Source organism: Aotus nancymaae, unplaced genomic scaffold (assembly GCF_030222135.1).
Source record: "Aotus nancymaae isolate 86718 unplaced genomic scaffold, 86718_ANA_hifiasm-v0.15.2.pri h1tg000025l, whole genome shotgun sequence".
In the NCBI taxonomy this organism is placed as follows: domain Eukaryota; kingdom Metazoa; phylum Chordata; class Mammalia; order Primates; family Aotidae; genus Aotus; species Aotus nancymaae.
This window is the reverse complement of record NW_026988438.1, coordinates 4,293,157-4,306,048: the sequence shown is the minus strand read 5'-3', so window position 1 is coordinate 4,306,048 and position 12,892 is coordinate 4,293,157. Positions and strand designations below refer to the sequence as shown.

The 12,892-nt window shown below is 34.1% G+C and overlaps 1 protein-coding gene across 5 annotated transcripts in view; it reads right to left on the bottom strand.

The window, feature by feature from the left end:
- AGMO (alkylglycerol monooxygenase) overlaps positions 1–12,892 on the bottom strand; it is a 441,694-nt gene that overhangs the window by 236,360 nt on the left and 192,442 nt on the right. For all 5 annotated transcript variants that reach the window (XM_064380350.1, XM_021674184.2, XM_064380352.1 and 2 more), the window contains exon 7: positions 1,965–2,031. In XM_064380350.1, the coding sequence (XP_064236420.1) occupies positions 1,965–2,031 (67 nt within the window). The remainder of the gene's footprint in view (positions 1–1,964; positions 2,032–12,892) is intronic.

The following is a 12,892-nucleotide window of genomic DNA, read 5'->3' as shown; positions in this document are numbered from 1 at the left end:
AAAACTTAAGTAGACATGATGACATCCACATGACTGTAAATCTAAAAAAAAAAAATTAATTAATTAACAAGTCACTACCCCAGGAAACTCAACTATCTTCACGAGTTCCCACTCCTTTGCATGGGTTCCATGCATACAACCACATATTGTAAAGCACAGATACAAGGAAAATTCTTCCATAGTGTAAAAATTGAGAGAGATTGGCTGAACAGACGCAGACACCACTGCTATATATAGATGATTTAAATAATGGTTCTGAATAAGTAGGGAAGCATTTTGCCCCTTAGGAGACATTTGGGAATTTCTGGAGGCATCAGTGGTAGTCACACCTGGGATGGGATAGTAATGACATCTAATGGGTGGGGGCCGGTGAGGTTGCTAAATTTCTTACAATGCACAGAGCATCATCCACAACAAAGAAGTATCTGTCCAAAAATGTCAATAGTGCTGTCAATAAGAAGGTGAGTGTGAAAATGCAGTCAGAAGAAATAGCAACTGTTTCATTTTGTAATGTGGACTTGTTCTTCTCCACTCCTTATATTTCCTTTTATATGGAAGGAAGTGCAAGTGTATAATTGCCTTGGCCTCTCCACTCCCCCACTAATTAGAGATGCTTCTTGACTTACGGTGGGGTTACATCCTGATGAACCATCTATATTGAAAAACATTGAGAGTCAAAAATGCTTTTAAATGTGGCTAATGTACTGAACATCATAACTTAGCCTAGCCTACCTTAAACATGCTCAGAACACTTACATCAGCCTGCAGTCTTAGGCAAAAATCATCTAATACAAAGCTTATTTCATAAGAAAGTGTTGAATATCTCACATGGTTTATGGAATGCAGTACTGAAAGTAAAACATAGAATAGCTAAATGGGTACTCAAGAGACGGTGTCTGCTGCATACGGATCACATTCCCAGCATTGTTAAAGTTGAAAAATTAGAAGTCAAACCATCATAAACCAGGGACTTTCTGTCCTCCTTGGAGTTGGGAGAATGACTGTTGGGTTTGGAAGAGGAAGCCGCTTTTGCACCCTGACCTGTCCTCTCTCCTCCTGTGGAAGCCTGTGCTTCTGCTCAGCTCCCTGCCATAAACAAAGGGACCTGCCCTTCTTGGGAAGGCAGCGCTTCAGGGATTCAGGGTAGCCGGGGAAGACTGGAAACTTATAAAAACAGGACAATAGCATTTATTTGTTTATTTATTTATTTTACTGGCTTTCTTCTCCCAGTATGGTTTGTGAGATTTATTCATGCCTTTGCACGTAGCAATGGTTTGGGCATTTTTCACTGTTACATCATTCTCCGTTACATATATGATATAAAATGTATCTAGTCTACTGCTGAAAAACATTTGAATTATTTCTATTTTTTCTATCACTAATAATGCTTATATGCACACTACTATAAAGGGCTTGGAGTCCACAATGTAAACATTTTTGTTATTACTTAAGTTGGTATCTTTATACCTTAGGCACTAGTCACAGAATTTTCTCCTTATCAGGGAAAGGTAGATTATGTTGAGATTGTTCAAGGCCTCAGGCAGGAAAGTAAAGTGTTATTTATTGGGCTTTCCTTAAATCAAAACAGTTTTCAAGACCACTAACTCTCTGACTATAGATGGGAATGACCTTCAGCACTGGGTCAAGGAGTAGCCTTTGACAGGATCCTTTAAAACATAAAATGTGTATTTCCTCAGCTGGTTAACTCATTTTCTACTACAATGGAGCTAAGATTTAGGTAGAAAGAAAAATCCAAAAGTCAGATAGATAAATTCCCCCACCCCACCCCACCAGTTCATACTCTGGAAGTTGTACCAGAGAAGACAGAAAAGAAGAAACTATATTTATTTGTAAAATGTGTGCTGGCTATACTGGGAAACTGCGATTAAATGAAGGCAGGCAAATAATAATGTAATTTTTAAAGACATGAAGAACAAAAGAAAGAAGAAATAGAACTTTCTTACCATGGTGAACTCTATGATGGCTAGGAGTATTAAGAATCAGTTCCAAAGGACCAAGGTAATTGATGACCTGTTTAAAACAGAAGGAATATTTACACATATAGTTAACATTAAACATATATTAATATATAAATACTCACATTAGAAATGCACATGAACTAAGAGATATTACAAGATTCAGGGTTGGTATTAGAGAGTGAGGAAAAGTTCCTCTGAAATCTGAAATCCATATAAAGACAATAGTAATTTCAAAACTCTATTCTAACAGGCAGCATGGTGTCATGGTTAAGAGCTACAAGCTTCAGTTCGGCTCCAAGAACCTCCACTTATTACTGTGTGATCTTGGGGAAATTATTAGGTTTTGATATTTCAATTTCCATTTCCTCATTTTTAAAATGAAAGAGTAACATATCTACATAATAATATTGTTCTCAGGATTATGAATGTTACTGTAATACATACCACTATCACCAAGGCACACTTCTTTTAGATTTCATGTTGTTACACTTTTTGCCTTTCAACTATGGCTTTGATTATTTATGAAAGCAGAGCATAACTACAAGTGTGAAAACACTGTGCTAAGTTGTCTGGAGTTTTTTCACCCTGTAATCAGCCATGCAGCAACAACTTAATATTGCAGCAGTAATCTATTGCATTAGGGTGATCCTGTTTACTCAAATAGAATCCCCAAATCATCTCTTACCTTTCAAGGCATCGTGTACCATTCCAGCTTAGAGGCACAATTCAAAGTCAAATATGTAAAAGGATATTTTAACAATTAAAGTTACTTCAATATCTAGTCCCTAACTCTCTGATTAATTCTCACAACACTTCCCAGTAAGAATCTCCTAGTTCTGAGTCTATAAAATCTAAGAAAGATAGAAACAAGGTAGATATCATGAAAAAAGCACAGCACCCCATGTGTAAGACATTTTGTATATGAATAATATTGGACAATTTGGGATATGCCACCAATCATGGCAGGTACCAAGATACTTTACTCTTCTTTATTCACAATCTAAACTGATGTGTTAGAGCCTACCTATCAATACATCGTTACGATATTTTAAGACATGACTCACTTTTAGGGTTAGCTTTCAGTTAGAGGACACATGAGAAACAAAGAAATGAGTTAAATAATGCTAAAGGGAAAAACAGCCACTGAGAATTACGACACCAATATGAATCTGATAATAGGTCAGTGCTACGGGAAGAAATAGAGAAAGAAGGGACTGCGTAAGGTGAAAATATATTTAAGATACGTAACAAAATTTAAGGTGTGCACCTTGTTTACATATTGATTTGAACAAACCTAACATAAAAGACATTTTATAGGCAATAAAGGAAAGTTTGTTATAAACAGGGTGTTATTAATAGATGATAGGAAAAACTGTTTTCATTGGGAATTATAATGGCATTGCCATTGTGTCACAAAATACATTTGTTTATAGTTGTACAACTGAAATATACATGATTAGAGATCTAAATTTTGCTATGAAATACTTTGACAATGAAAAAGGATGGAAAAAAAGAATAACTGATGTAAAGGACTCAAAATATTGAGTTTTGAACCGAAATGGGTGGAAATATATAAATTCATGCTGCTATTCTCTAATTTTACAAATGTGAAAAAATTTAAGTTAAAAACTTAAACAGAACAAATTGCTAGTAATGTTCATTAATGCTCACTAAACCAACTGAAAATAATAGATTGCCAAAGTCTCAGACATATTTCTAATTCAAAAGTCTTTATCTAGGAGGGTTTAATTATTTTTTGGCAATCTCTGGCATTAAAACACTCAATTTACAGTTGCTTAATAAATGTGAACCAGTGGGGTGACCATACCATCCTTAGCTTATGGCATCGTGTAGGCTCTTGAAATGGAAGCTCTGGCAATGTTGCCACATGCTGATCCTTCTATGGGACAGAGGCCATTATCATCTCCCTATTAGGCACATAGTTTACCCACCTGAAAGAGTTCTCGTCTCTCCCCCTGTTGCTCAGCTCTAAGGGATTTCCAGTTTGCATTATAGAACGGACAAAAATATTTGCATGCAAAAGAATGTATACTATATTTGATATGTCTATTTAGCCCTCCCTCCCTCCTTCCCTCCCTTTCTTCCTTCCTTCTTTCTTTCTTTTCTCCCCAACCTTCTTTCTCTTTCTCTCTCTCTTTTTTTCTAATCCTGTGTCCTATCCACTATTTTTAAAGTTATTTCCATGAGACATATATTTTGACCTACAAACAGCAGAACTTTTAATTAATTCATACAACGGAGGTCATTTATACACCAAAGATTATCTGTATTTTTCATTTCAGGAGTTTAAAATACTGTGAATATATAGCTCTTATAAGAGCATACATTCCTATGAAATAAAGCACAAGAGGCACTATCCCACCAGTACAGTGTTAATAACCAGGAATCGGAAGAAGGTACAAGTAAATAACCCTGTATTTTATTGAACTACATTGCTTTCCACTTGGTGAAAAAATATTTGTTAAGAAAAATGGTGAAGAATAGAGAACAAGAAAGTGGGGTTCCTCAACAGTCAGAATGTTGAAATCTGATGCTTTGTTTGGGCTTTGTATTTCTGGCAGACAACCAGATGGGAAAGGAGAAAACCATTCTACCCTTGTTTGTCTCTTTTGTGCCTAACATGTGTTACAAAAACAAACAACAAATGTGGGTGGAGAGGACTACACTGACCAGCTTCTGCTCCCCAGATGCATTTAGGATCCTCAGCCCTGGTGTGTATGCAGCCAGATGTAAACCCACACAAATGGTGAGTGCGTGCAGATGATTGGAGCCTTGGCTGAGTGCATTATTTTTCTAATGTCAAGCTCTTTTTTGTAGAGAAAATCTTTTGCTCCTGCAGGCTAAAGCATGGTGATATCAATATTGAGAATTTCTTTTTTAAAAAATAGTTAAAAGCCAAGTACAACACAGTCAACCACAGATAAATTTCCTGGTAGTGCCTATGAGTACCTTGGAGCTGGGGAAGACCACCTCTGAGTGAGAGATGATTCATCATTCCGACAGCCCAGTCAGAACCTCTCATGTAAAATACGCTTCCAATTCAAAGTCATGGAGAATTCATTAATATTTAATAAGGGTTGAGCATAGCGACTTAATTATCGCCTACTTTTGCAAATTCAGCCATTTGGCAATTCAACCACATCTAGCTTTGAATCACTTCCTGAAAATATGTTACTCTGGGAATAACTGTAGCGATTCTTATTTGTAGAAGTTTTTTATTTGTATTAATTTTTTAGACTTAGATGAATTTATTTAAATTATCAAATTTTAGGACATATAGACGGCTTCAATATAACATAGTCCAATACTTTATTATTTAAAAAAAACAAACAAACAAACCATAAAACCAAAGCTCAGAGAGGTTAAACTACTAGTTTAAGTTTAATCAGCTTGGAATAAGCCCTAGAGCTTTTCTGATTGCAGCTCACGAATATTTGTATTCATCTATCATATTGTTTTCAAGACATACAGCAATTTTCCTTTAGTAAAAGTAATTTAAACTTTTAGAACTTAAATAGAAAATGATAATTAACTCATTTTCTATTTCATATTAGTTAAAATGATGCCAAGTATTTATGAAGATCCCAGGGATTTCAGCTCCTAAACTGCCCCATAGGGTATTTTAGGCACTTCTGCTGCTCCTTTGGTCTCTGAAGCAATGCTCTAAATCTTGTATTCTGTAACTTGTTTTGTCTCGGTCTTATAACGTGACAACTATGGATGCCCAGAAGAGCCATGTAGTGTTTCCAGAAAGTCAGAAAAACCCTAAAGTTTTAGATGAAATTTTATAAATAAGCACCTATGGTATTTTTCTGGGAAGAAATTCTAGCATTTCTATTACATACTGAAACAGAAACGTAAGTTCGCAAAGGTTTAAGAACCAGTGTCCTAAACAGAGATGCCTAGCTTTATCCTTTGCCTTTCTTCTTTATATAGTGTTGTCAGTTTACATATCAGTAAAACCTGAATGCTGATTTCTCACCCAAACTTCACAGGAACGTAACCATTTTTTTTTTTGGCTCATTTCTTAAAATTGTTAAAATTTTCAGACTATTTCTTAAGCTATTTAATTTGTATAGTAACAAATTATAAGTATATAAAAATACAAATAACAACTTTGTAACAATAAGCTCCATGATGATTCACTTTCATCCAACAAAAATGCTCTGGACAGTTTGTTGGAATGATGACAAACTCCTCATTTCTTCCTCCACAATCTCTGGTGAAAGTGGGGAAGAGAAGTTAAATACAAAAGCAAGAGAACAGGGAGCCATGAGGCCATCGTTATCTCATTATGTCATGTCCCCAAATAAAAGATTCCTTAGTAATGACCTAAATAATGTCTAAAATTTTCAGAGTTCAAAGCTGTTCACATTCTTTCTGGAGAGTGATTTCTAATGTTCTCTTTCTTCTCCATCTAAGACCTTAACCTCCCATCTTAGCTTTTGGGAATCCTACTTTTCCTTCAAGACCACATTCTCCAAGCACCCTTCTTGATCTTTCCAATGAGAGTTTTGTTTTCCTTTCTCTGAATGCATATTGAGAGGTCATTCACTCTCATGTCTTCCAGTTCTGTGTGCTAGTTACTTGTTTTCATTTCTCATATTATATTGCAAGTTTCATGAGGATAAAAAGTGTGCCTTACCATTCTGTGTTTCTCAGATCACACGCAACATTGTTCACACATTGTGATTGTTTGACAGTAGTATAGTCAACAGATAAATTCCCCTTACGCCTCTCACACTCTTATTTCTTTATAGCAGTGGTTCTCAAAGTGGGGTGACTCTTACTCCCCAGGCAATTTTGACAACGTTTGGAGATAATTTTAGTTGTCGTAACTGGGGAAAATACTACTGGCATCTAGTGAGCAGCGGGTTTAGTGCTGCCCAGCATTCCACAATGAATAGGAAAAGTCTCCACAATAAGAATTATCTGGTACAAAATGTCAATTCTGCTTTATGGGTACGGGTGTCTTTCTGTGCTCCAGACTTTTGCTATTCAGGAGGAAAACATGGCATAATTTTTGTGTTCTAATCTGGGAGTTGGTGGTGGGAGGGATACTGTAGGGAGTGAGTGTGGTGGTGATTACCAAGGCCCAGAGGCAAATCATCAGTCTGGAGCTCTTAGAGTCTGAAGCCAGGAATGTAAGTCCAAGCATGATCTTTGATCAAGTGAGTTGGGCAAATTAAGATAAAAAGTTAAAACAAAGAGGCCAGAACAAACAAACAACCAAACAAACAAAACAAATAGAAAACCACAAAGCAAGGAACTGCAAGACTGGGGTGGTTAAACACTGGTGATAGTTGGCAAGTGAATAGCATAAATAATTTTCACATTATCTGAGTACACTTTTATGAGAGCTTTGGTTTCAAATGAAAGTAGCAATAGATGGAAAAGTGATTATGAAATTTCTTTTGAGAATCTTTATGAACCCCCTACCCTGCACTCACACGTTCAGTTAAATAACGTAGAGACCTAAAAGAGTGGTGAAACTCCCACTGTAGCTAGATGACCAGTCTGCAATAATTTTCCTATGGAAATTGATAAGCTATATACAGGTGATAAATTAATTAATTAAATGCTTACTCTGAACTGATCACATTTTTTACATGATATAATTTTCAGGAGTTTTCTCACTACCCTACGTTATATAAAACACATAATTCTATGTATTGTGTCTTCCTAATTTAAATTGAGAGTTGAACTCTACAAAGCATCAAAATAAATATTCTAAATAAATGTCATATCTGAAATTATTTTTATATAATTAACTTATCTCATTCCACATATTTCACAATTATGTCTCTTGATTCCTTTGATTGGGAAACATTGAATAAGTTAGATTTTTGTGGCTCAGTTAAAAGTAGAGATGCAATTAACTTGATTTAGTTAGAGAACAAGACTTAACCATCATCAAAAATATTCAGTTTGTTCAAAATAAATTATTTTGTTTGTTTGAATTCCTTGGAAATTTGCCTCCTCTCATCTCATTCTAGGTATTGAGGTTAGAGAAGAGACTTTCTGAATATTGGGAATGTCATATAATATTTCTATTATTCGAATTTACATCTGCAAATGGATATTAAAATACTAAAATATATTATTGAAAAGTCATAAGAATATTTATACCCACTTATGTTTCAGAATTCTACATATTTCACAGTTATTTCTCTTGATTCCTTTGATTGGGAAACGTTGACTAAGTTAGATTTTTGTGGGTCAGTTAAAAGTAGAGATACAATTAACTGTTGTTGATTTAGTTAGAGAACGAGACTTCATCATCAGCAAAAATATTCAGTTTGCTCAAAACAAATTATTTCGTTTGTTTGAATTGCTTGGAAATTTGCCTCCTCTTACCTCAGTCTAACTATTGAGATTGGAGAAGAGATTTTCTAAATATTGAGAATGTCATATAATATTTCTATTACTTGAATTTACATCTGCAAACAGATGCTAAAATACTAAAATATGTTATTGAAAAGTCATAAGAATATTTATCACCACTTACTCTTCAGAAAGAAGGCATGAACCTATGGTTAACTGTAAAGTTCATTTCAAATAAAAGATGCCTACAAATATTTATGATTCTTATGGTCGGGCATGGTGGCTCATGCCTGTAATCCCAGCACTTTGGGAGGCCAAGGTGGGCAGATCACCTGAGGTAGGGAGTTCGAGACCAGCCTGACCAACATGGTGAAACCCCATCTTTAAAATATATATATTTGATTCTTGTCTGAGAGGGAAAAATCATAATAGGGAAAATATATCATAAAAAGCATGTGTTTTACAGAACCCTCTTTATAAATATACATGTGCAAAATGATATGCTAAATGCTGAGGAATGACTGGGTTTGGGTGAAGTGAAATGAAATCTTCATAGGAGGATAAATGACTGCATTTAGATGAGCATAGGTTAGAGTGACAACATTGACTATAACTAGTCAAGACATTTTTTACAGCGTCATGCATGATTGCGTGTTCCAGCGGAGCCCAGACCACTGTGGGTCTCCTTATTCACTGCAGCCAGTATTTAAGGGAAATACTATACCAGCCTCTAATACATTTATTATTTGATATGAAAATCTTTGTTTTGTTAGATTCAGCTGAGAAATATATGCTTAAAATGAAGTTTGAAAATAACAACAATTTTTACAGATGAATTTTCAGGTAAATTAGTGACAAGATTCAGTGTAAGCCAAGTCTAAAATTAAATGGACTAATATGTACACCATGATTACTTGGCTTTTTCCTGGCTAATTTTCTACCTACACCTCACTTCTGTTGTTCCTCCTCCTCTTTCATTTTTTCTCTCTTTTTCTCTTTTTGTTCATTTATTCTTTCATCTATCTATCTATGTCCATCTATCTTATCTAGCTATCTAAATGTGTGTGTGCATATGTACGAAAATTTATTCGGAAAGATCTTTATAATTAACTATTGGCTCATGCATACTTATCTGAAAAGTGGGTAGTAATAGATATTTCTTTCAATAAGATATTCCCATATTTATTCTCATTTGCAGATGGAAAACCTGAAGGGCACAAATATTATGTATTATAGTCATATAGTGAACCTTACTAAATATATGTATTATATGTACTAAATATTAAATATATATCCAAATGCCAAACAATTACTCTTTTAAGTACCAAACTAACAATAAGGGTTTTTTATCAGCACTAGCAATAATCTGTTTCGGAGCATTAAAACCTGTATTTGTAAATCCTAATCAGAATCTCTTACTGAAAGTTTTTTGCATAACAAGAAAGCAAGAAGTCTCTTGTCAGCCGGTTCATTTATTCTGCAAATATTTATTGAGTTTCTAGGGACTTTACTAGGTTTTAAAAGTAAAAGGAAATAAGGTAATCCAAAGGCATTGCCTGAAGAAAATGTACACTCCAATGGATCCTTCAATAGAAAGTTAGAACTGTATCAGAAAAAAAGATTTTACAAACAAGTTACTTTTTCACATGATTTTGGTTTCTCTTGTGACTGATGAAAAAAAATCACTCATTTTTCTTTCTTTTTCAGTTGCTATTTCACAGTAGAGATATTCGAATTTAAAATCAATTTGAACTTATAATTGACACAAGCATTGTCTAATAAGAAGCAAACTGAATTCCCTTTCTAGGTCTCAAGCTGAAAATTACTTTTAGTGTAGATGTATGCGTTTATTTAGTTTCCTGTAGTTCAGCTTTGCAAATAACCTCACTGATTGTTCCTGAAGAGAATTTAGATTATTCTTTCTTGTTCATAAATTTCTTCAACTGATTATATGGAAATTGAAAGGATCTATATGGGTTTCATTTATTCTCTGGTTATTTATTGAGTACAAGGTACTGTAGTAAGATCTTTCAAGAGGCCATAGAGTGGAACAATGGAAATCACAATTTAATGTCTGGTAATTTATCTATTCATTAACTTAAAGGTAGAATAAATGACAATGTTAGCATTTATTGTTTGAATATACACAAGAATATGCTTTTATACTATCAATAAAATCTATAGCAATTCTCATTTAAAGTTTTAGAAAAATAAAATCCATGAACACTGTAAGTCAACATATTAAAATAGTTTTTCTTGTTCTGAATTAGTTGATCTTTAAACACTTATTGCTTTACTTGTTACAAGCTTAATCCATCTGAATGTTTACAGATACATTTATATTATAGAGCATCTGGTGATGAAATGTAAAAATAAAATCTTAATTACTTCTTCCACTAGTTCTGCGGCGTTAATTCAGGACAACCACAGAAGTATTTAGACAGATGGCAGCGGTGGCCATATTAGCTGCTGATTTACCTACAGGGAAGGAAGAGAAAGCAGAACTCTTAGGATAGGTGCTTGTCTGCCTAGTTTCACACTTTGAAATGCTGGACAAATGCTGATTTATTCACGGCCAAATGTTTTCCTATTTGATTAGGCAGTTTTCTACTTCAGTAAGCGTGTAATATGGAGGTAGCTGAATTTCTACACTAAGGAGTGAAAAAACAATATTTATAGTTTGGAAATAAAACAATCTGGAGGAATCAGGACTGTTGGGATCATAAAGAGCTTCATAGGGAGTAAATTTCTGATGAATCCATACCACAGGGTTAAAGAGTTAAAGGCTTAGTTTTAATGAAGAATGGGACTAGGCTATGTTTATACAATAAACAAAAGTTTTAAAGGACTGAGTTTATAATAAATTATCTTGAAGGCTGATTCTTGTCACTTATGATTACATTATTCTTCAAACAAAATGACAAGAGCAGGACAATTTAGCATTTTATTTGAATTTGTTTCAGCATATCTTTTGAATAACACTTTTGGTTTCTACTTGGAAAAATGAATACAAGTAACTGCTAAACATGTTCTCTCAAAGGAGGATAAGTTACTTTGTTACTTTTAAAGAACACCAAGTAAATTTACAGATGAATAACTAGAAACACGTATAGGTTTAACCATCTCAAACTTCATTCTTAGGTAACATCATTTTATGTTTACATGTTTAGGTATCCAGTGTTAAATGGTATCATACTCTTATGAGTAACAATAACATTATATGAAAAGAAGGCAACTGATAAACTGAAAGGTTAAGCAATTCATGTCCAAAGCTCCAATCCACGGTCTTATTATACAAGCTCCATACTTATGACTCTTTCTAAAACTCACTGTATTGTGACTGCCATTATGATCACATTCCCAATTTCAGGTGTGACTTTTACTGATTAGTCAACAAATGTTAATTGATTACCAGCCCACTATGTGCTTGACATCATCTAAGCATTAGATGCTGCAGTAAACAAAGCAAATATGAATCTACATTTTAGCTTCCATTCTCAAATGTCAGATCTCTTTGTCATCCATTATAAACTTTTATCTGTTAAAAATATTTTCAGATACTAATATTTTAAAGTCAAGTATTACATAATGCATTCTCAATCACTAGATTAGAATCTATAAGGACTTACATGTCTTAAGTTCATTTGCCAAGTCATTCTATTTGCATAGCTTCCTGCTAAGGACAAACCCTCTTACTAAAGCATATTCCTTCCCTTGCCCTCTTGGGATTTAAAACAAAATATTATTAATACATCTACTCTGATCTAGGTCTTTCCTATGGGTACATTTTTCTTTTCTCTTTCTCTGCCTCCGGCCAATAAAGAAACATACTGTAGAGAATCTACTTAACACAATCAGTGCATTCATTCATTAAAAAGATGTTTGCTGTCACTTAACAGATTTGGAAGCAAGGTCAGAGAGTCTAAATAAGTTTAGTAAATATTCACATTCATTTTTATAAACTGGGAAAACAAAAATGAATAAAACATAGTTCTTATCCTCAAGAAGTTTACTGTCAGCTCCTATGTTCATGATGCTCAAAATTTATTCCATTTACATTCAGTCTAATGCTTGTTCAAAATGCAAATTCCTGTCTTCACTCACCAGAGACTTCTTAGATTATGTGGTTCTTGGAAGGAGGTAATCACTCTATATCTTGATAAGCACTCACATTATTCTGAGGCTTGCAGTTGACCCTACTCTTGCTTCAATTTTAGCTCTGAACTTTATGAACTCCTTCCAATATGTAGTCATTTGGCTTTTTCAGAATAAGTACTATTCATTGAAAACATATTATGTTCCAAACTATGAACTTTACATTTGTTATTTCATTAATCCACATAACCCTATTATGGGTGAGTATGATTACTGTTACTTAATAGATTTGGAAGCAAGGTTAGAGAGTCTTAATAAGTTTAGTAAATATTCATATTCATCCATTCAAAAAACAGTCTCTTTTAGGTCCTGACAACACAGCAGTAAACAAACTAGAGAAATATCTAATGAAGCTAAAATAGGACAGATTTCTCTTTGATTTCAAAATACATAATCTTATCCATTATGCTATA